Source organism: Nerophis ophidion, linkage group LG06, assembly GCF_033978795.1.
Source record: "Nerophis ophidion isolate RoL-2023_Sa linkage group LG06, RoL_Noph_v1.0, whole genome shotgun sequence".
In the NCBI taxonomy this organism is placed as follows: Eukaryota; Metazoa; Chordata; class Actinopteri; order Syngnathiformes; family Syngnathidae; genus Nerophis; species Nerophis ophidion.
This window is the reverse complement of record NC_084616.1, coordinates 1,038,841-1,063,880: the sequence shown is the minus strand read 5'-3', so window position 1 is coordinate 1,063,880 and position 25,040 is coordinate 1,038,841. Positions and strand designations below refer to the sequence as shown.

The 25,040-nt window shown below is 42.2% G+C and overlaps 1 protein-coding gene across 2 annotated transcripts in view; it reads right to left on the bottom strand.

Annotated features, from left to right (window-relative positions):
* Positions 1-18,784, bottom strand: part of LOC133554030 (targeting protein for Xklp2-B-like) — a 33,906-nt gene extending 15,122 nt beyond the window's left edge. Inside the window, exons 1-7 of one of the 2 annotated variants that reach the window (XM_061902368.1) lie at positions 18,673-18,784; positions 18,285-18,424; positions 15,491-15,592; positions 15,332-15,404; positions 12,533-12,598; positions 12,359-12,457; positions 7,313-7,415 (exon numbers count right to left, since the gene is read on the bottom strand). In XM_061902368.1, the coding sequence (XP_061758352.1) occupies positions 7,313-7,415; positions 12,359-12,457; positions 12,533-12,598; positions 15,332-15,404; positions 15,491-15,592; positions 18,285-18,424; positions 18,673-18,725 (636 nt within the window). In that variant the 5' untranslated portion in view covers positions 18,726-18,784. Of the gene's footprint in view, positions 1-7,312; positions 7,416-12,358; positions 12,458-12,532; positions 12,599-15,331; positions 15,405-15,490; positions 15,593-16,556; positions 16,849-18,284; positions 18,425-18,672 lie in introns of those variants that run through there. The other variant, XM_061902369.1, reaches the window with a different exon arrangement.
* Between the last annotated feature and the right edge of the window lie 6,256 nt (positions 18,785-25,040).

The window sequence follows — 25,040 nt, the reverse complement described above, 5'->3', positions numbered from 1 at the left end:
GACCAGTGACCTGCAGTCAGGTGAGGCAGGGCCTCACGTGCCATCGTGGAAAAAAAAAACATTTTAAATTGTTATATATATCCAGGGATTATACTATAAAGTTATTTTCCATTTAACTTCACCAATTTTAGATCATTTTTATTCAAAATTGCTGAATTTTCACATTTGCCGTTCCAATACTGAGAAGAGACTTGTGGTGAGGCAGCAGCCAGTTGAGCCTCCCCGTGGATTGTGCAATGACTCTGCTAACTGCTGTGCAGTGAGACATTATTGCTATATGAATGATATTATACATTTCCATAGTTTAGTTAGCTGAGGTATATAATGTACAGTGTATTTTGTCAACAACTGTATGTGTGTAACCTATTTCTTGTGCTGGCCAATCATAAGACTGCTGTGAAGAGAGTGTGTGAGGCACCTGTTCTCCAGCCTCCTGGTGGTAGAGGGCGCTAGTGATCCCAGGGATCATTCTTGCGACCAGGCTAGGCCTGCATGGGGACATCTGATCTGAAGCCGCTATGTTTTAAAGTTGTCATTTGCCTGCATATCGTAAAAACAACCGTCTAATATTTTACAACTAAATGTAAACTTATATGTGCCGACCATCAGGGCCGAGTTGCGACCAAAGAGTGTGTCGATGTTGAGATATTAAGCCGAGTTGGTAAGTGAATTTGTTTGCTGATAGTAGCTACTAGCCGTACCCATGTATTTTCTATGGGCTGTTAGCATTGGGTTTTAATCCCGTTTCCTCCAATGTTTCTGATCCGATTTAATTTATATTCATGTCGAGTCTTTAAGTAATTAAATATGGTGAGTGAGTATTGTGGCGTGTTAAGACCATCTGCATTTTTTATGCTACAGTAAAGACAATGAATGAACGCGGCCGCTGGAGCGCGGTTACACCTGTCCTAGTGACAACACTGTGTCACACCTGTCCTAATGACAACACTGTGTCACACCTGTCCTAGTGACAACACTGTGTCACACCTGTCCTAGTGACAACACTGTGTCACACCTGTCCTAGTGACAACACTGTGTCACACCTGTCCTAGAGACAACACTGTGTCACACCTGTCCTAGAGACAACACTGTGTCACACCTGTCCTAGAGACAACACTGTGTCACACCTGTCCTAGAGACAACACTGTGTCACACCTGTCCTAGAGACAACACTGTGTCACACCTGTCCTAGAGACAACACTGTGTCACACCTGTCCTAGAGACAACACTGTGTCACACCTGTCCTAGAGACAACACTGCGTCACACCTGTCCTAGTGACAACACTGCGTCACACCTGTCCTAGTGACAACACTGCGTCACACCTGTCCTAGTGACAACACTGCGTCACACCTGTCCTAGTGACAACACTGCGTCACACCTGTCCTAGTGACAACACTGCGTCACACCTGTCCTAGTGACAACACTGCGTCACACCTGTCCTAGTGACAACACTGCGTCACACCTGTCCTAGTGACAACACTGCGTCACACCTGTCCTAGTGACAACACTGCGTCACACCTGTCCTAGTGACAACACTGCGTCACACCTGTCCTAGTGACAACACTGCGTCACACCTGTCGTAGAGACAACACTGCGTCACACCTGTCGTAGAGACAACACTGCGTCACACCTGTCGTAGAGACAACACTGCGTCACACCTGTCGTAGAGACAACACTGCGTCACACCTGTCGTAGAGACAACACTGCGTCTCACCTGTCGTAGAGACAACACTGCGTCTCACCTGTCGTAGAGACAACACTGCGTCTCACCTGTCGTAGAGACAACACTGCGTCTCACCTGTCGTAGAGACAACACTGCGTCTCACCTTTCGTAGAGACAACACTGTGTCACGCCTGTCCTAGAGACAACACTGTGTCACGCCTGTCGTAGAGACAACACTGCGTCACGCCTGTCGTAGAGACAACACTGTGTCACGCCTGTCCTAGAGACAACACTGTGTCACACCTGTCCTAGAGACAACACTGTGTCACACCTGTCGTAGAGACAACACTGCGTCACGCCTGTCGTAGAGACAACACTGTGTCACGCCTGTCCTAGAGACAACACTGTGTCACACCTGTCCTAGAGACAACACTGTGTCACACCTGTCCTAGAGACAACACTGTGTCACACCTGTCCTAGAGACAAGACTGTGTACTGTCGTGTTTATTTTCTACATACATGTGATTAATAGTTAATGTTAGCAGTATTATCGCTAATAATAATGAGTAATTTATTTATTGAAGTTCGAACGATGGATGACTTAATGTTGATATTTATGTGCGCACATTGGTTGAACTCTGGGTTCTGTGTTTACTAGGGTTGGGTGTAGAGTATCGATTGGAACCGGGACTAACTTTCCGATTCTCCCGGAATCGTTTAAAAGTTTAAATTTCGATTCCCAGTTTCGATACCCAATCCGCCGACCAGAAGAAGAAGGAAGCCGCTGAACACCAGCGAAGAAGCGCCCACCGCCGGAAGTGTTAGCATAGCCGAGTGAGTCAGTCAAGCATTGATAGCGGGCGTCGGCGGTCGAAAGTGTGGCTTTATTTTACTAAAAAAAATGAAATATCGACAAAATGTAATCCGTGCGACAGGACTGTTTTGTGCTTAAGAGGGTGCACGTCGAACATGATGAAGCACCTCCGAGTTCATGGAGTACAAATAAATGTGTGTCCAGTCTCCGACGCGCTGCACCGACCGTCCTCTGCCTCTGGCGCCCAGCCTGGCACCTCGGTGACTGCACTGCAGTCCGAATCCGGTAAGTAAAACAATATATATGCAATAAATAATGTGTTTTGCGCCAACGTTGAGGCAGCTAACAAATTAGCCCGCTTATTTTTTCATGGACAATTTACAACCTGCTAGCCAGGCTCCGCCATGTGCTCAGCGTACTCAGTTCACCGTAGCGGCAATGGGGAAGATGTCGGTGCCACAGAAAGGTCACTGCACACATAGTCAAAAGACTGCATCCCTTTTCAGAGGTGGAATCTCCAACATTTAGGTTAGTTAAGCAATAACGTTAGAGCTAAGCTAATTGATACTGGGCTAAACAGTAACAGCAACATTAAGTTTGTTTATGTTTGCAGGGATATGGTGAAAACTCTCAAACCAAAATACATACCACCTTCCAGGGACTACCTGTCAAACACATTGATCCCGGCATGGTACAAGAAGAATCGGAATCGGAATTGAAACAAAGAATCGGAATGTTCGAATTCAAACAATACCCGACCCTAGTGTTTACGTAGGCCAGGTCCCCAAGTCTTGGATGGCAAGCTGTAGATAGGCCTCGAGCCCGAGGATCTCCACCTCCTCTACCCCTGAACCCCACCTGCTCTGGTCGGGCCAGTAGGCGGCTTATAGCCGAACGCCTTGCCTCGCACTTCATTGCTCTGAAGCCTTTTGCACTACCTCATACACAACCTGCCCATAAACTGAACTTTCACTACAAACTACCATATCCACAACGCCAACCCGTGTGGTTGTATAAACTGCCAATGCACATATGGACTGCGATCAGTCTCATATGGCTCCTATAATCTTGAAGAACTTTTGATATTACTTTTTATGAATTACCTGAACTAAACCAACATTGTTTGTTGAGATTCCTTTGTTTTTTTCTTTTGTTTTGAATGGCCATTCCCATTAATGTCTGTCCAATAGTTGTTGCACTGTACATGTTTAAATAACACCAGTATCATTTAAAGTATTAAATTGTGTCTGTCCTACTCTCTCCGAGTCGTAATCTAAACTTCTGATTAGCCCAAATATTGAGAACTTCTACTATACTAGCTAAAGTACCTGCTACATGAAGTTAAAGTAGCAATGATTGTCACACACACACACACACACACACACACACACACACACACACACTAGGTGTGGTGAAATTTGTCCTCTGCATTTGACCCATCCCCTTGTTTACCCCCTGGGAGGTGAGGGGAGCAGTGAGAAGCAACGGCCGGGAATCATTTTTGGTGATTTAACCCCCAATTCCAACGCTTGATGCTGAGTGCCAAGCAGGGAAGAATGCTGCTATGAGCTTTAAAACATAACCCGTTAACTGCTGCCAATCCAATGGTGAATAAGATACTCTATAGGGTTCATATGTTTATAAATCTGACTGTGATGAAGTCAGTGCCTCACCAGCCATGAACCTCACCGCACGTCACTGAAAGAGACAATGTATCAGTCTTGAGAAGCAGGAAGTCATCTATTATTGTTTTAATGGAGATATAACTGCAGGGATGTTTATTAAAGCGGTATTGATGAATGTGCTCAAAAAGTAAAAAGTGAAATATTGTTTTTTAAATAACTCAAATAAAAAGAAAAGCCACATCTTGGTGTTTCTTATGCTTCAATGACAATCTTTTAACCTTAGGATTTGTTCACAATGCTGCTCAATTCCTACTATTTTGCCCAAATGCGACCTGTATGGGATTTTTTCATGTCCACGTGAGGAGTGCAATTCCAAATGTTTCATATTCGACCCGGGCCTCTTTCATAATTTGTGTGGCATTCATCAGACCACAACATCATCAAAAAGATAAGCAGCATTATTATTTGACAAAATAGACTTATCAAAAAACAAAATGAACAGAGCAGAAGACAGGTGAAAATCAAATGTTTTAGGAACTCAGGCCTACAGACACATTCTTCATGCAGACGTGGAAGCAAAAGATCCTGTGAAACTGCCAGAGCCAAAATACTTGTCCTCTTGCTGCTCCTCAGTAATTTGGTGGAGAAAATGTTGACTTTGATTGCACAAAGTCCTTGACATTGCCACAAGTGCGGCAGTACTGAGACCGACCAGAGTTGAACCCATTTTTTCTTTGCAACGTTGCATCGTGTGCACATTAGAAATCCATTTTTATAAAGTGAACAGCCTTAAAAAGAGATTGGACTTGACAAAGAAAAATCTGCATTGGTCACCCGATCCTGCAGTGTGAACGTCGCCTTGGTATTTCATCTCTTTTCATGACTAAGCTTTTACTGTTTGTTTGTACTGCAGCATTTTGACATGGATTTATCATTTAACTAAAGAGTGCATAACACTTCAAATATATTTGTATTATTTCTGCCGTACTATAGTCAGCTGTCCTTGGGCGCACCGTAAAAACTCCTCTGGTAAATAGAACATCACTCTGAACTACTGAGGGAAACTTGCCACTTCCTACCAGGTAAGAGCAAAGGGGCGCTTGATTTGCTCACCCTAACACACCTACAGTACCGCCAATCTCATTAAGTGGAGCTTTTAAAATACATTTGAAATCATTTTTTTTTTTAAATCTGAGCTATGTTATAACTCTTCTTAATTGTCATCAGATAATTACTGCACAGGTAGAAATACATTCGCATCATATTTAGAAACGCAGATTTTTTTAATACACTACTAAACAGGTTAAAGTTTAAGTACCAATGATTGTCACACACACACTAGTTGTGGTGAAATTTGTCCTCTCCATTTGACCCATCACCCTTAATCACCACCTGGGAGGTGAGGGGAGCAGTGGGCAGCAGCAGTGTCGCGCCCAGGAATCATTTATGGTGATTTAACCCCCAATTCCAACCCTTGATGCTGAGTGCCAAGCAGGGAGGTAATGGCTCCCATTTTTATAGTCTATGGTAAGACTCGGCCGGGGTTTGAACTCCCAACCTAGCCATCTCAGGGCGGACTCTAACCACTAGGCCACTGAGTAGGTGGCATCACTTCCTTCTCAACATTCATCAGCTCACAGAATAAACCACTGCATCACTTAATTAACTTTTTGTTCATGAAGTGCCAAGTCTTCATGTACGGTCACGTGAGACTGATTATTTGATGACCCGGTCATGCTGGAAACATTTTTCACAAAAATGAAGTATATTCCAACAAGCGCCCTCATGATTGTGTATAATCCCTGTTTAACTGTTTGCAGGCTACTTCTTGGACGACAGACATGAAGGACACATTCACACTATTGGGACTCAAAACGGACGAAAGGTTAACACTTCCTTGATGTGCACCAGCATTTATTGGATTCTTCTTTATAGGAGGGGACTGTATTGTTGGCATTTTCTGCCAAAGAGGCAGCTACTCGGTTCAACAACAACAACAAAAAAAGTCTCATGGCTGAAAATAACTGCGTAAAATCAAAAGACTTCATGAAGTTGACTAACTCTTGCCATTTTAGCAAGTCAACAAAGAGTGAAGAGATACATCCTGAAATGACTTGCTAGCACTACTTCCTACTTCAACTGGATTAGTGATGTCTGCACCAGCAATGACCACATGACTGGGCATGGCAACAAGCAAAGATTCCAACGTTGTACATTAGGTCGGCATACGTACGTTCATGACACATTCGAGCAGTGTCCTGTGAATTCCACAGCAAATAGCAAACACATCAGAGCTAGCAGCTTATGTCTTTCAACAGTGCAATGTCACTGCTAAGTTATTAATCCTCGACTTCATGGCAGCAAATACACTATGTTTCTTACAAGTATTATTATCACTGGGAGAACAAGGAATAGCTAAACATGAGACACTAAACACCGTAGGAGAATAAGCTAACTGCAAGCTAGAGCTCCCGAACGTAAACAAAGGCAGGTGGATTGTTACAAATAGACAGCCCAGTATCATTATATGGTCGATATTACAGATCATTTTTTTATCATCAAAAAAAAAAAAATCATCTTTGGTTGTTTTTATTATTGTTAAACTGTTCCTTGGATGACTTTAAGGGCAAACAACAAAGGAATGGAATTAAAATCTAAGCCAGTAGTAGGAAATCATGTAAATAGACCACCATCCTGTATTTTTTGTCTGATTAGAATTGTGATCAAACACGGAATAATTCAATTAACTTGAAAATGGCAAGTATCAGCATTGGTATGGCCAATACTGGCCCTGTAACTACTGTTATTGGATCCATACCCACATTTCTAGTATTGCCCAAAAGGCGTGGAAAGTAGTGAACCAGAAAAATGTGTGCTTGTTACATTTGAACAGATAGAAGCAATTTGTAAACAACATAACTGGAAATGACGCAATATGTTAGCGCGTACGCCAGCTACTCAATTGGGAGCCTTTGTAACCCATTTTGAAATGGTTCCATTATCATTTACATGGCAAATACTATATTGTGATATATGCGGCCGGAAGCTACAATAAATACACGGCAGAGAGCACAAATGTCCATGAACATAATCTCACCAATTGCTTTTCCATGTAAAAGAGTAATAGTAAATGTTTCACAGAGTTATTAGTTACAGCCCCCATCCACAACATATTGGCAAAGGTTGGAGTTGTTGCATGAAATGCTTACTGAGAGAGTAGCTTCCTTCTTTTTCCTCAGTGAAGGAGCTTCAGGTTCTCTTTCACAATCTTGGTCCACTTCCTCCTCCTCCTCCTCCTCCTGGTCCTTCGTGCTATTGGAATGAAAACAAATACATCTCAACTGCAGTGGTAAATGAACATTTGGAAATACATCTACCAACCTCTTAATTAGAGGTGGGAATTATTGGGCACTTCATGGTTTGATTAAAAAAAAAAAAAAAAAAAAAAATCAATTATCGACAAATTGTATCGCCGACGATTATATTTGTGGAAAACAGTGGTGACGTCATCACTGCTGTTTTTCCGGACCAAGTGGGTAGCTGGCCAAAACAAAACCAGTGACAACATGGACAGTTTAAGCCAGGGGTCAGAACCTTTTTGGCCGAGAGCCATGGAAGCCAAATATTTTAAAATACATTTCCGTGAGAGCCATATAATAATATTTTCACACTGAATACAACTAAATGTGTGCATTTTTATGTAAAACCAACATTAGGGTACAACACGTCTGTTATTATTTTCATTAACATTTTTATTCTGAAGCTAACTAATAATGAATAAAATGACAATACATGCCACTACATTGGAGACGAATAGAACATGAAGTCAATCTGCCTTACCACCATGCCACTAGAGGACAGACATTTAGCATCCAACATTGCAGAATGGTTGGAATAGGTAATAGACAAGTTTGAAATTCCCCCAAACGAAATTGCTATTATGCATGACAATAGTGCACTTTATAAAAATAAAAAAAATGTATTATTTGCCTTGTTTTATTTGGCAAGTTGAAAGAAGATGGTGCCAGTATGCGTTTTTAAAAGATAAAGTATAGAAATGTAGTTTGTCTCTTTTATCTGATTAATCAAAGTAATAATCGACAGATTAATAGATTATCAAATTAATCGTTAGTTGCAGCCCTAGTTACAAATATGCGCCACACTGAACCCACACCAAACAGGAATGACAAACACATTTTGGGAGAATATCTGCACCGCAACACAACATAAACACAACAGAAAAAATACCCAGAATCCCATGAAGCCCTAACTCTTCCAAGCTACAATACACCCCCCGCCCCACCCTCTCCGTGCGTTGGTTGAGGTAGTGTATATTGTAGCCCAGAAGAGTTACGGCTGCAAGGTGTTCTGGGTATTTGTTCTGTGGCGCAGTGGGAGAGTGGCCGTGCGCAACCCGAGGGTCCCAGGTTCAAATCCCACCAAGTACCAACCTCGTCACGTCCGTTGTGTCCTGAGCAAGACACTTCACCCTTGCTCCTGATGGGTGCTGGTTGGCGCCTTGCATGGCAGCTCCCTCCATCAGTGTGTGAATGTGTGTGTGTATGGGTAAATGTGGAAGTAGTGTCAAAGCGCTTTGAGTACCTTGAAGGTAGAAAAGCGCTATACAAGTACAACCCATTTACCATTTATGTTGTGTTACGGTGCAGATGTTCTCCCCAAATGTGTTTGTCATTCTCGTGTGGTGTGGGTTCACAGTGTGGCGCATATTTGTAACAGACAAAGTAGTTTATGTGGCCACCCTCAGTGTGACCTGTATGGCTGTTGATCGAGTATGTCTTGCAGTTTCTTGTGCATGAATGTCAATGCCTCATGCTACGTGTGGATGGGCCAGCACATTGTCACTACGATGAAAAAACGGTTGCGATGACATGCTGTAGAGGGCAGTACAGACAGTACTATCACGGTACTCTTAATGTTGCTGGCCGGGTGAAAATCAGGACAAATTTCGAGATAAGGGTCTCCCCGCAAATTGTCGGAAGGTACACCAAAATTCAGTTACCTGGAAAAATCGGGAAAATTGTCGAGTATGCTGCTGGACAGGGAAAGCCATTCAAAGAAGGTGAATTCAAATAAAAAGCGCATATTACATTATTCAGGATAGCTTTCCTTGCGGCCGAGCCTCACCCATGAGTTTGAGACCCCTGGTCTACATCAACTTAAGTACTTCTTAAAGCACGTAGATTTGCAATGCAGTAAAATGCAAAAAAAAAATCACTTTAACAAATTGCACGCACACGTGAAATTGTGGTTAAAAGAGGAAAAAGTACCACAGACAAATTAGGCATTTAAAAAAAAATGTTTTCCAAAAAAGGATCATAGACCGATGTGGTGTGTAAATCAGTGTTTCCGGCAGCGCTTTGTTGTTAAGGCGGACGCCTAAACATCAAAGAGACACTGCCTAAACTACGGTCTTAAGAAGATCTCCAGCCACACCTGCGCATTTAAACAACTCTCTCTGTCCCAAAGTAAAAAGCATGCACTGGGTGTCATAGGCATTTAAACAACTCTCTCTGTCATAAAGCAAAGGCATACACTGGGTGTCATAAGCATTTAAACAACTCTCTCTGTCCCCAAGCAAAGGCATGCACTGGGTGTCATACACATGCCAAAATACTGGGGGCGCTGGACTTAAGACCATTTTAGCCAATCAGAAAATCCAAAACCTCATTTCCGGAGGCGGCATATAGCAAAAATGGCGGGTCATGGCAAGAGAGAATGATATATGTGGACTGACAGAGAAGTAGAGCTACTTTTAAGCATCGTCTTGGAGTTTAAAATTCACAAATCTCAAAGTGTTGACTGGGAAACTTGCCAGTCCAAGTATGGTGACACTTTTACCCTATTTTGGAACGGTATGGACTTGGGACATTGGAGGAATTTCCTCCTCGAATAGAGGACGTGACAAGAACAACCATCGGCACTAAACAGAGTGATTGGTGGAAAGTCCAGACAAGCAGTGGACGCAGGTGGAAGACGTGTTTACACTGTACTTCACACTATGCCAGCAGATATGTGCCGGTTCTCAATCAACTACATCCATTCCATTTGGAATAGAAACATCAGATATCCACACAAACTCTCACAGGAGATGGGATTCTCCATTCACCCCCGACAGCCTGCTCACAGACAAAGATATGGCCGATCATGTAGAAGAGCAGCAATATAAAAACTTCTGTGGTGGAAGAGAGAAGAGCTCTACTTCAGCTATGTGGGCGCTAACATCATTGCGAGAAAGTAATATTGTTAAAAGGCAGATAAATGTTGTATAGCTGGGCATCAAAACAACCGCACTGCAATTACAAATGCACTCAGTGGAAGTGGGACAAAAATACTTGCTTTGAATCAGAAGTGAAGATGGCAAGCATATATTCAAGTTCAGCTGCTTGACATGTATTTAAATAGGGTTGTATTTAAATGCTTTGAGTAGTTTCTTGTACACAATCACTGTTCATATCTTTTATGGACAGAATTTCTAGGTGCAGTCAAGGCGTTGAGGGGATCCGGTTTGGTGGCTGCAGGATTAGGTCTCTGCTTTTTGCAGATGATGTGGTCCTGATGGCTTCAACTGGCCAGGATCTTCAGCTCTCACTGGATCATTTCGCAGCCGAGTGTGAAGCGACTGGGATGAGAATCAGCACCTCCAAGTCCGAGTACATGGTTCTCGCCCGGGAAAGGGTGGAGTAACATCTCCGGGTTGGGGAGGAGACCCTGCCCCAAGTGGAGGAGTTCAAGTACCTAGGAGTCTTGTTCACGAGTGGGGGAAGAGTGGATGGTGAGATCGACAGGCGGATTGGTGCGGCGTCTTCAGTAATGCGGACGCTGTATCGATCCCTTGTGGTGAAGAAGGAGCTGAGCCGGAAGGCAAAGCTCTCTAATTACCGGTCGATCTACATTCCCATCCTCACCTATGGTCATGACCGAATGGACAAGATCACGGGTACAAGCGGCCGAAATGAGTGGCAGGGCTCTCTCCCTTAGAGATAGGGTGAGAAGCTCTGCCATCCGGGAGGAGCTCAAAGTAAAGCGGCTGCTCCTCCACATGGAGGAGGTTCGTGCATCTGGTCAGGATGCCACCCGAACGCCTCCCTAGGGAGGTGTTTAGGGGACGGGGAAGACCCAGGACACATTGGGAAGACTATGTCTCCCGGCTGGCCTGGGAACGCCTCAGGATCTCCCGGAAGAGCTGGACCAAGTGGCTGGGGAGAGGAAAGTCTGGGTTTCCCTGCTTAGGCTGCTGCCCCCGCAACCTGACCTCAGATAAGCGGAAGAAGATGGATGGTTTCTTGAAATAAATATTAAGTAAAACTGCAGTTGCATTAAATGTTTTTTTCTGTCAAATTTAAAACACCTGGATGAAGTGCTTTGACACACATTGTTTCCCGATGTTAAGGGCCATTTGACAGTTTGTAAATAACATGTCACTGTCTTACACCTCTGCTAAAGTGGCTTTATCCCAAATAATGTATTCATGGTTATTGAATGTTATTCTGTTAAAAATATTTTTTTCCACTAGACAAAAACAATCAAAAAGCACAACAGACTAAAACGAAAAATTACAATGGAGACAAAGTTGCTGAACGCAGTAGAAGAATATGTTCAGATGAAGAGACATCAGAGAAGAGATTGAAACTCCAAAACTAACATCAAGGGATGAGGTGGAGACGTAATGGCGACAGGCCTAGTTACACTGTTCCTTACACCTGCCCTGTCTTGGGAGACGCCCCCTCCCCCTGGAGAGACACCACCTTAGCGAACACATTTTCTGATGGAAAACACTGGTAAATGATGCAAGGCAAGACCGCTAATACCACACCACCCTTTAGGGCACAGCTGTAACTTCCTGCAGAAAAGAGTTCTCAGGTTTCTATGTTGACATTTTCTTACACTTTATCAAGCATTCATAATTGTAGCACCTTCATTTTAAGATCTTATTAAGTGTTCAAGGTTATTTAACCATTTCCTTTACATTTTTTTTTTCATGCTTGCATTGACATTTCCTTTCTGCCTTGATAACTGAGAGATTATATTAAGAGGAAGTTACATTTCAAAAAAAAAATATTTACATCTCATATATTTTTCTCCTGGTGCTTACTTTCAGTATGTCATAAAAGAATATCGATAATCCATAGACCAATCACTTATAACGTGATAGTTTTCTGCCATATGCACAAAAATACGGCCTCAATCGCTTCCAGTTCATTTGGAACGGCAAGCAGGATTTGTATAAAGCTTACCCTGTAGTAGGTTTGGCACAAAATGCACTCCGGGTCCTAGGCCGCATGCGCCGGGGCTGCGTTAAAGTGGATTTTCCAGTTGACTGCAGAACAGGACTCCTAAAAAAAACAGGACTTCTGAGCACATATGTTCACTACTAAACATAAGGAGACCATGAAGAAAGGCACACCTACTTTTTATACTTTTTAAGAGGTTGGGAAGGTGAACTGCTGGCCGCTTGCCCTTTACGTTTTGGAACCCTACAGGAATAAAGTGCAGGAATCAGGAACAAAAACACCAAGACTACGTTTACACTGAAGGCCAAAGTGGACCAAATCTGATTTTTGTCTGAATCAGATTTTCTTTCCAGGTGACTTCTGAGATGAAATGTGATCAACAGACTGCAGCATAAACAAGCACAGGCCCCAATGTCACTTGCATAAAGTGAAAAGAAAGCAGAGTAGATTCTGCAAATGAACGAGGAAGTCGCTGCTACTTCGCCAAACTAAAGTTGTCACACCTTAAAAATGAGAATCTTTTTCACATGAACGCACACTTATGAAATGTAATGGTTATGTATTGTGTAATGAATTTGAGGGGATTGTAATCGTTTTATGGTTAAGTAGACGGACATTAGCGTGGATCTACTGCACGTTAGTTTTCAACTCACTCACATCAAAAACTGACGTAAGGTACGTAGCAAATTAGGCCTGGGCCGTCATTCCATAAGTCAAACAACCCAAGAAAAATGAAAATAAAGTGAGTTCTGTGGTCCAGGATGGATAAATCTATGCATACTTTAGGCGCAGTCACTCTTTCGGCAGCTGTTTGTGCCATAGTGGAATGAAAATAACTCTCTTCCTCATTAAGAATCTGACTTTTTGTGGGGCGAGGCTCGCATCGCACAGTGCAATACTTTAGCCCGAGACCAACATCACAAAACCAGTGTGGGAATATTTCACTTCAAATCTTTGGAAAAAGACCATTTAATACTGTTGAAATACTATAATTTCTTAAGTGCTGCAAATGTTTGACAGACATTTGTTATGTTGTCGTTAGGGATGCAACGGTAAAATGATAACCCGCGGTAAAATTCCAGACTGTTAGTGATACTGTTTACATTTTTTTTTGTCCTGTCCAGCTTCTCAGGCAAATCATATAGTTGATGTAGATGTAGATGCCCATATCTGCTGTACACATTTACTTTACAAAAGAGAAGTGTAGGATACTTCTTTTGTTGCCTTATTTGTATTTGACTTTATTAAATGTATTTATATTATCATTTGTTGCAGCCGGGCCAGAGCAGGAGGGGATAGAAAGAGAAGGAAAGGAAGACAGAGGGGCAAATTGTGGGGACAAGAGGGGGATAAGACAGAGAAACAAAAACAACAACATCAGCACATACGATATGTAAAGTATGATGGTAAAAGTGATAGCAAAGAAATAGTTAACAAAATAAATAACAGAAATGTATTATGTATTTAATGAACCGTTTAAATGTTTAATCACAGAAAAAAGTCATTTATTAATGCATTTTAGGCAACACTGCTTACTTCCTGAAAACAGAAGTGCCGCAGCACCTGCAGACTAGAGCCGTTCGGCTCGAGAAAACACGGCAGTGACTACATGGACCAGGGGTCGGGAACCTTTTTGGCTGAGAGAGCCATGAAAGTCAAATATTTAAAAATGTATTTCCGTGAGAGCCGTACAATTTTTTATAACACTAAATACAACTAAATGTGTGCATTTTTAAGTAGGACCAACATTTTAGAGTATAATAAGTCTCTTATTCTTTTTAATAACATTGTTATTCTGAAGGGGCAGCACGGTGTGAGAGGAGTTAGTGCATCTGCCTCACAATACAAAGGTCCTAAAAGTCCTGGGTTCAATCCCGGGCTCAGGATCTTTCTGTGTAGAGTTTGCATGTTCTCCCCATGACTGCGTGGGTTCCCTCCGGGTACTCCGGCTTCCTCCCACTTCGAAAGACAGGCACCTGGGCATAGGTTGATTGGCAACACTAAATTGGCCCTAGTATGTGAATGTGAGTGTGAATGTTGTCTGTGATGAGGTGGCGACTTGTCCAGGGTCTACCCCGCCTTGCACCCGATTGTAGCTAAGATAGGCACCAGCGCCCCCAAAGGGAAAAAGCACTTTGACACTATTTCCACATTCACCCATTCACACACTGATGCCATGCAAGATGCTAACCACGACCCATCAGGAGCAAGGGTGAAGTGTCTTGCTCAAGGACCCAACGGATGGGACTAGGTTGGTAGAAGCTGGGGACAAAACTGTCTACACACATTGATTGCCTTCCGCCCGATTGTAGCTGAGATATGCACCAGCGCCCCTCGCGACCCCAAATGGAATAAGCGGTAGGAAATGGATGGATGTTATTCTGAAGTTAACCAATAATTAATAAAATACTCCTTACCATTAACGAACAGGTGCGGAAGAAAACGGATTCATGGATTAAGGTGCATGAGAATGTTTTATATTCTGAACGTTATTTTTAACACTGATTACCAACGGAATTATTCATTACTTATCGGGTTAAGCAATGTCAGCTAAGATTTATCTGAGAGCCAGATGCAGTCATCAAAAGAGCCACAGGTTCCCTACCCCTGACATGGACTCTGCAGTTTTTAAATGTTCCCTCCGAATAAACTCAGCTGATCGCATCGTTTCGCTTCATTTCGAGTCTCTGTATGCGTTTAAAAGCGCAACATTAAAATATTTGATGTTGCGCTTTAATTTTTAACCTGCAACTAGGATTTTTCTGATTGCTGATGGTTTGTGAAGGCACCATAGCATGTGTGTGTGTGTGTGTGTGTGTGCGCGCGCATTAACAGAGCAGCGCATACAGCACAGATCAGAATCTCTTCGCTTGGAAATAAAGACAAAGTTGAGCCATCACCCCCTTGCTTGTATGTTTGATATACATTTGGTGTCCAGTGTAAACTGAGCTAAAGACAACTCAGCCGGTACCGTACCTAAGCGCTTGGCCACTGGTTTTTGGAATGGCTCCACCACTGCAAGGTGTGTTAGTATCGGCAGCACCGGAATCTGCAATGACAAGCACATGTGCAAAGTATACTTTAGCAAATAAGACAGAACTAAACCAAATTACAACCAGCAAATGCAAAACTAACCAGCAACACTCATTGGACCCACGGTGGCTTTGGGTTTAGAAGGTCCCTCATCTGGCTTGAAAAGCTGTACAGCATGCACATTCTGTTCAAGGGCCTGTTGATCTGCACAAGATAACAACAACAGACAAATCAATATATTAACTCTGGGGGGGTTAATATTACTGAGATTTAAAGACATCTATCCGTGCTCGACAAGTTCGCCTTCAAGAAGAGATCAGTCAAACATTTTAAAATAAAAATCAATTGATTTTATAAATACTAGAAAAAAAGACTATTTAAGAACAGCAGACTTTAAGAAGTTTAACACTTGTAATAGTAATAATAATAATAATAAGGGCGTTAATTGTTATCGAAGTCTGTGTGACCGTCAGTGGTGTCATCGCCATCAGCCGCTAAAAAAAGGAATGGCGCATAAACATGGTGGCAGGGAAAGGACACAACAAATATAAATGTGATAAGACAACAAATAACTTTTGCCACAACACAAATATAAAAGCCGCAACACCTGCCTGAAGAGATTTGTTTGTGCTTAATTTCTTATAGAAATTTTGTATTATACGCATGTCAAAATGAGTAAAAGTAGCAGGTAAACCTAGTGTTAATTCAACCTGAACACGTGTTGGTTGCACTTTATTTTATTATATTAATATTGTATTACTATATGTGGAAAAACAAAAGCATAAATAGCATGTAAATCTACTGTTAGAATGTTGGTTATTCTACTTCCAGTGAAAACATCTTGAATGTTGAAAATGAGAGCAGAAACTGTTTCCTCTGCTTAATTCCACCTAAAGAGTTGGTAGAGTTTTATTTAAATACAATGTGAATGCATTGGCCATTAATTGTTTACCTGCTGGTTTGTATCCAGAATTATGTTTCAAAAAACAGGAGTTTAAGAAACTTCACCTACTCTAACAAGTTACTGACTCGATTTCAACTCACTAAACCGTATTGTTTTATAAACAAACAAACAAATAAGGTATTGGCAACCACAAATTCCGAAACAAATCACTACAGCCCGAATAGTAATGTATAATAATAATAATAATAATAATAATAATGTCACCCATTCTGTTCAGAACTTTCATGGACAGAATTTCAAGACGCAGTCAAGGCGTTGAGTGGATCTGGTTTAGTGGCTGCAGGATTAGGTCTCTGCTTTTTGCAGCTGATGTGGTCCTGATGGCTTCATCTGGCCATGATCTTCAGCTTTCACTGGATTGGTTCGCAGCAGAGTGTGAAGCGACTGGGATGAAAATCAGCACCTCCAAATCTGAGTCCATGGTTCTCGCTCGGGAAAGGGTGGAGTGCCATCTCCGGGTTGGGGAGGAGATCTTTCCCCAAGTGGAGGAGTTCAAGTACCGGGAGTCTTGTTCACGGGTAGGGGAAGAGTAGATGGTGAGGTCAACAGGCGGATCAGTGCGATGTCTTCAGTAATGTGGATGCTGTATCGATCTGTTGCGGTGAAGAAGGAGCTGAGCCAGAAGGCAAAACTCAATTTACTGGTCGATCTACGTTCCCATCCTCACCTATGGTCATGACGTTTAGGTTATGACCGCAAGGACAAGATCACGGGTACAAGTGGCCCAAATGAGTTTTCAAATAGGGTCTCTCCCTTAAAGATAGGGTGAAAAGCTCTGCTGCTCCTCCACATGGAGAGGAGCCAGATGAGGTGGTTCGGGCATTTGGTCAGGATGCCACCCAAACGCCTCCCTAGGGAAATGTTTCGGGCACATCCGACGGGTAGGAGGCCACGGGGAAGACCCAGGACACGTTGGGAAGACTATGTCTCCCAGCTGGTCTAGGAACGCCTCAGGATTCCCCGGGAGAAGCTGGACCAAGTGGCTGCGGAGAGGGAAGTCTGGGCTTCTCTGCTAAGGCTGCTGCCTCCACAACCCCACCTCGGATTGATTGAGACTTTTATTAGTAGATTGCACAGTACAGTACATATTGCGTACAATTGACCACTAAATCGTAACACCCTAATACGTTTTTCAACTTGTTGAAGTCAGGGTCCACGTTAATCAATTCATGGTATAAGCGGAAGATGGATGGATAATGTATACTGCGGCAGACAAATAGAGCTGGTTTTCCACTCAACATGAAAACAAAGACTAGCAAAGGGCGTAACTTCCTTTCAAACACGATTTTAGCGTAAACAATGCATCCAAAACAAAAAAAAAAAAGAGCATATTCAAACAAGTGACGGACTTACCACACCAAAACAAGAGAAGGACTTACCACACCAAAACAAGAAGAGAAGGACTTACCACACCAAAACAACAAGAGAAGGACTTACCACACCAAAACAACAAGAGAAGGACTTACCACACCAAAACAAGAAGAGAAGGACTTACCACACCAAAACAAGAGGACTTACCACACCAAAACAAGAAGAGAAGGACTTACCACACCAAAACAAGAGAAGGACTTACCACACCAAAACAAGAGGACTTACCACACCAAAACAAGAAGAGAAGGACTTACCACACCAAAACAACAAGAGAAGGACTTACCACACCAAAACAACAAGAGAAGGACTTACCACACCAAAACAAGAAGAGAAGGACTTACCACACCAAAAGAAGAGAAGGACTTACCACACCAAAACAAGAAGAGAAGGACTTACCACACCAAAACAAGAAGAGAAGGACTTACCACACCAAAAGAAGAGAAGGACTTACCACACCAAAACAAGAAGAGAAGGACTTACCACACCAAAACAAGAGAAGGACTTACCACACCAAAACAAGAAGAGAAGGACTTACCACACCAAAAGAAGAGAAGGACTTACCAAACCAGGAATCATCGCAAGGCTCGTCCTGGAGTTGCTGGAAGTCGACGACGTGAGACGGGGCATCGAAGTCGTATAAGCCCGCCGCTTTATTGGAGTGCTCGTCGGCCATTTCAGCACCTCGATGCTCGTGTAGACTGCTGAAAAAGTAAGTATATGTCAGCTGAAATACGACAGAGACGATCTTTTCACCTCGGTCACTTTCCTACACCTAAGCAGCTAAGCAGCTAAGCAGCTAGGCCACCATTTTGAACCACGCCGACGGCAGCGCGAACATACGTGACATCAAGTTCTCCACTGGAGATAGTTACTTGTTGAACTTCCCCACTTGTCCTGACATCATTATTATTACATGTCATATTTTGAAGTCTGGCTACATGATACATACCGTGTGTGTGTTTGCGAGAGAGCGGTTGAGACGCACAGAAGGCGGCCGAGCATCAACACGGACTTTGCTGGGTTGTGGCGCAGCTTTTTTAAATGGTCCAATCACCGAGCTGTGAGTCGCCGCCTTCATGCTGATTGGCTCGCATCAAGTGAGTCCTTGATGCTGATTGGCTCGCATCAAGTCGGGCCCATGGCGTCCCCTAGCAGATCGACTTGGAATTTCATCCCGGAACTTGTTATTTTAAATCCGCGCAAAACAAAAACAAAACACGGAAATGAAAAGTGAATAAGTTGACAGTTGTTTTTTTGCATTATTAAAATGTATGTACAAGTAGGATTGCAAGTGTCGCACCCAGTTATGGAGGAAGACGTATTGGCCCCACTCAATCTATATGGTCTTTGTATTTTGAAAGTGTAACACAGCCTCTTCCGGCACAGCAACGAGAGAGGTCAGCAAGGTCAGCTGTGAGGACAATATTCATCCTGGACAATATTCATGATTAATTCATGTGTGCTTTGTCTTAAACATGTGCTATTTTAATTTACATCCATCCATCCATCCATTTCTACCGCTTATTCCCTTTGGGGTCACGGGGGGCGCTGGTGCCTATCTCAGCTACAATCAGACGGAAGGAGTCGTACACCCTGGACAAGTCGCCATCTCATCACAGGGCCAACACAGATGGACAGACAACATTCACACACTAGGGACCATTTAGTGTTGCCAATCAACCTATCCCCAGGTGCATGTCTTTGGAGGTGGGAGGGGCCTATCCCCAGGTGCATGTCTTTGGAGGTGGGAGGGGCCTATCCCCAGGTGCATGTCTTTGGAGGTGGGAGGGGCCTATCCCCAGGTGCATGTCTTTGGAGGTGGGAGGGGCCTATCCCCAGGTGCATGTCTTTGGAGGTGGGAGGAGCCTATCCCCAGGTGCATGTCTTTGGAGGTGGGAGGGGCCTATCCCCAGGTGCATGTCTTTGGAGGTGGGAGGGACCTATCCCCAGGTGCATGTCTTTGGAGGTGGGAGGGGCCTATCCCCAGGTGCATGTCTTTGGAGGTGGGAGGGGCCTATCCCCAGGTGCATGTCTTTGGAGGTGGGAGTGGCCTATCCCCAGGTGCATGTCTTTGGAGGGGGGAGGGGCCTATCCCCAGGTGCATGTCTTTGGAGGTGGGAGGGGCCTATCCCCAGGTGCATGTCTTTGGGGGTGGGAGGAGCCTATCCCCAGGTGCATGTCTTTGGAGGTGGGAGAGGCCTATCCCCAGGTGCATGTCTTTGGAGGTGGGAGGAAGCTAGAGTACCCGGAGGGAACCCACGCAGTCACGGGGAGAACATGCAAACTCCACACAGAAAGAGGGATTGAACCCAAGACTACTCAGGACCTTCGTATTGTGAGGCAGACGCACTAACCCCTCTTCCACCGCAATTTACAATGTATGAAAACATGTGGAAAATGATTTTTACATTTGCTTTTGATTGATTGCAACTTTTATTAGTAGATTGCACAGTACAGTACATATTGTTAGTAGATTGCACAGTACAGTACATATTATTAGTAGATTGCACAGTACAGTACATATTATTAGTAGATTGCACAGTACAGTACATATTATTAGTAGATTGCACAGTACAGTACATATTATTAGTAGATTGCACAGTACAGTACATATTATTAGTAGATTGCACAGTACAGTACATACTATTAGTAGATTGCACAGTACAGTACATATTATTAGTAGATTGCACAGTACAGTACATATTATTAGTAGATTGCACAGTACAGTACATATTATTAGTAGATAGCACAGTACAGTACATATTATTAGTAGATAGTACAGTACATATTATTAGTAGATTGCACAGTACAGTACATATTATTAGTAGATTGCACAGTACAGTACATATTATTAGTAGAGTGTACAGTACATATTATTAGTAGATTGCACAGTACAGTACATATTATTAGTAGATTGCACAGTACAGTACATATTATTAGTAGGTTGTACAGTACAGTACATATTATTAGTAGATTGAACAGTACAGTACATATTATTAGTAGATTGCACAGTACAGTACATATTATTAGTAGATTGCACAGTACAGTACATATTATTAGTAGATTGCACAGTACAGTACATATTATTAGTAGATAGCACAGTACAGTACATATTATTAGTAGATAGTACAGTACATATTATTAGTAGATTGCACAGTACAGTACATATTATTAGTAGATTGCACAGTACAGTACATATTATTAGTAGAGTGTACAGTACATATTATTAGTAGATTGCACAGTACAGTACATATTATTAGTAGATTGCACAGTACAGTACATATTATTAGTAGATTGTACAGTACAGTACATATTATTAGTAGATTGCACAGTACAGTACATATTATTAGTAGATAGTACAGTACATATTATTAGTAGATTGCACAGTACAGTACATATTATTAGTAGATAGTACAGTACATATTATTAGTAGATTGCACAGTACAGTACATATTATTAGTAGATTGCACAGTACAGTACATATTATTAGTAGATTGCACAGTACAGTACATATTATTAGTAGATAGTACAGTACATATTATTAGTAGATTGCACAGTACAGTACATATTATTAGTAGATTGCACAGTACAGTACATATTATTAGTAGATTGCACAGTACAGTACATATTATTAGTAGATTGCACAGTACAGTACATATTATTAGTAGATTGCACAGTACAGTACATATTATTAGTAGATTGCACAGTACAGTACATATTATTAGTAGATTGCACAGTACAGTACATATTATTAGTAGATTGCACAGTACAGTACATATTATTAGTAGATTGCACAGTACAGTACATATTATTAGTAGATTGCACAGTACAGTACATATTATTAGTAGATTGCACAGTACAGTACATATTATTAGTAGATTGCACAGTACAGTACATATTATTAGTAGATGGCACAGTACAGTACATATTATTAGTAGATTGCACAGTACAGTACATATTATTAGTAGATTGCACAGTACAGTACATATTATTAGTAGATTGCACAGTACAGTACATATTCCCTACAATTGACCACTAAATGCTAACACCCCAATACGTTTTTCAACTTGTTTAAGTCGGGGTCCAACTAAATTAATTCATGGTATTCAAACTCATTATACTATTGGCTAAGTTTTATATTCATAAATGTAAGTTTCTCAATAGCCGACCTTTTTTTTGTGCTTTTAAAAAAAAATTTGAACTTTACTTTAAAACGCTTTGTACCTCTAACAAGCAAAAAGCTGTGAAAACTATGATGCTGTGTTCCAAACTTAAATTATTTAATAAAATCGTGTGAGCCTATGGCTTTATACGTTGATATATATATATATATATATATATATATATATTATTTTGGTTACATTATTGAGTTTAAAACCCCTGGCACTGTCTTGTACTGTTTTTCATAATTATTATTTGTCTCAATTGTTTATAAATATTGCAATTTATAATTAAAGGTTTATAAAATTCAAAATAAGATAAAAAAATAATTAGGTGATTAAAAAATTAAAAATAATAATAATCTCCGACAGGAAAACCAAAGAAAGGCGAATACCTGATCTAAACTATTATTATGTCTTACTTCATGTTAATGTGTCCTTATTTCTTGGCTTTGTCACCGTGGATATTTTTATACAACACACTGCTCCAAAGTACACAACCTTAGCTTGTCATGGCTAACTTACACATCTGTGAAGGCACCATTGATGCTGAAAGGTACTTACAGCTTTTGGAATAACATATGTTGTCATCTAAGTGCCATCTTTTTCATGGACGTCCCTGCTTATAGAATAGAATAGAATAGAATAGAAAGTACTTTATTGATCCCTGGGGGAAATTCAGCACCACAGTTTGCTCACAATAGACAATAATAATAATAAATAATATATAACATATAGACAGCGTGGCGCAGTGGAAGAGTGGCCGTGCGCAACCCAAAGGTCCCTGGTTCAATCCCCACCTAGTACCAACCTCGTCACGTCCGTTGTGTCCTGAGTAAGACACTTCACCCTTGCTCCTGATGGGTGCTGGTTGGCGCCTTGCATGGCAGCTCCCTCCATCAGTGTGTGAATGTGGAAGTAGTGTCAAAGCGCTTTGAGTACCTTGAAGGTAGAAAAGTGCGATACAAGTACAACCCATTTATTTATTTATTTATATTATATATATATTATTATTATTTTAGCAAGACAATGCCAAGCCACATTTAGCGCGTGTTACAACAGCGTGGCTTCGTAAAAAAAGAGTGCGGGTACTTTCCTGGCCCGCCTGCAGTCCACACCTGTCTCCCATGGAAAATGTGTGGTGCATTATGAAGCGTAAAATAGGACAGCGGAGACCCCGGACTGTTGAAGGACTGAAGCTCTACATAAAACAAGAATGGGAAAGAATTCCACTTTCAAAGCTTCAACAATTAGTTTCCTCAGTTCCCAAACCTTTATTGAGTGTTGTTAAAAGAAAAGGTGATGTAACACAGTGGTGAACATGCCCTTTCCCAACTACTTTGGCACGTGTTGCAGCCATGAAATTCTAAGTTAATTAGTATTTGCCCAAAAAAAATAACGTTTATGAGTTTGAACATGAAATATGTTGTCTTTGTAGCATATTCAACTGAATATGGCTTGAAAAGGATTTGCAAATCATTGTATTCTGTTTATATTTACATCTAACACAATTTCCCAACTCATATGGAAACAGGGTTTGTATATTGTGATATTCAGCCTGATAAACATGTGGTTGAAGACTATCAACCACCACATGTTATAAAAGGACATACACTTTATTTCAAATGTCCGCTTTCATTGTCTCTCCCTTGTGGAGGAGGTCCGGTCCGATCGCCATGGATGATGTACTGGCTGTCCAGAGTCGGGACCCAGGATGGACCGCTTGCCTGTGTATCGCCTGGGGACATCCCTGCGCTGCTGATCCGCCTCCGCTTGGGATGGTTTCCTGCTGGCTCCGCTTTGGACTGGACTCTCGCGGCTGTGCTGGATCCATTATGGATTGAACTTTCACAGTATCATGTTAGACTTGCTCGACATCCATTGCTTTCAATCAATCAATCAATCAATGTTTATTTATATAGCCCCAAATCACAAATGTCTCAAAGGACTGCACAAATCATTACGACTACAACATCCTCGGAAGAACCCACAAAAGGGCAAGGAAAACTCACACCCAGTGGGCAGGGAGAATTCACATCCAGTGGGACGCCAGTGACAATGCTGACTATGAGAAACCTTGGAGAGGACCTCAGATGTGGGCAACCCCCCCCCCCCCCCCTCTAGGGGACCGAAAGCAATGGATGTCGAGCGGGTCTAACATGATACTGTGAAAGTTCAATCCATAGTGGCTCCAAGACAGCAGTGAGAGTCCCGTCCACAGGAAACCATCTCAAGCGGATCAGCAGCGTAAAGATGTCCCCAACCGATACAGGCGAGCGGTCCATCCTGGGTCCCGACGAGCGGTCCATCCTGGGTCTCGACTCTGGACAGCCAGTACTTCATCCATGGTCATCGGACCGGACCCCCTCCACAAGGGAGGGGGGGACATAGGAGAAAGAAAAGAAGCGGCAGATCAACTGGTCTAAAAAGGAGGTCTATTTAAAGGCTAGAGTATACAGATGAGTTTTAAGGTGAGACTTAAATGCTTCTACTGAGGTAGCATCTCGAACTGTTACCGGGAGGGCATTCCAGAGTACTGGAGCCCGAACGGAAAACGCTCTATAGCCCGCAGACTTTTTTTGAGCTCTAGGAATCACTAATAAGCCGGAGTCCTCCTCTCCAAGGTTCTCATAGTCATTATTGTCACCGACGTCCCACTGGGTGTGAGTTTTCCTTGCCCTTATGTGGGCCTACCGAGGATGTTGTAGTGGTTTGTGCAGCCCTTTGAGACACTAGTGATTTAGGGCTATATAAGTAAACATTGATTGATTGATTGCCCTCAACTGATGTACTCGCATTTATTTGGGTAGAAATATCACAGACGACATGACAAATCACATTTGACAGTCAGCGCATGATCGGAATGTAAAACATTTGTCATTTTCTTCTGGTAGTTAGAAAAGGTGTGATTGTTTTTTTGATAGGAGGTCTTTTTTGAGGTCACAACAGGAATACAGAATATTAAAGACTTCCTGCCTCCATCTTTATAAAGTAGTTAGTGTAACAATCGGGACTATTTCCCTTGTGGATCATTGAAGTTGAAATGTCTATCAATGCGCTAAACTGTCATGTAAAGACGGAAGTGAAGCTCCTCCTCCTCGCGCCAGATAAAATAGTCCCGTCTTTTCGGGAGAAGGACTTTGTCATGGCTTTGCAG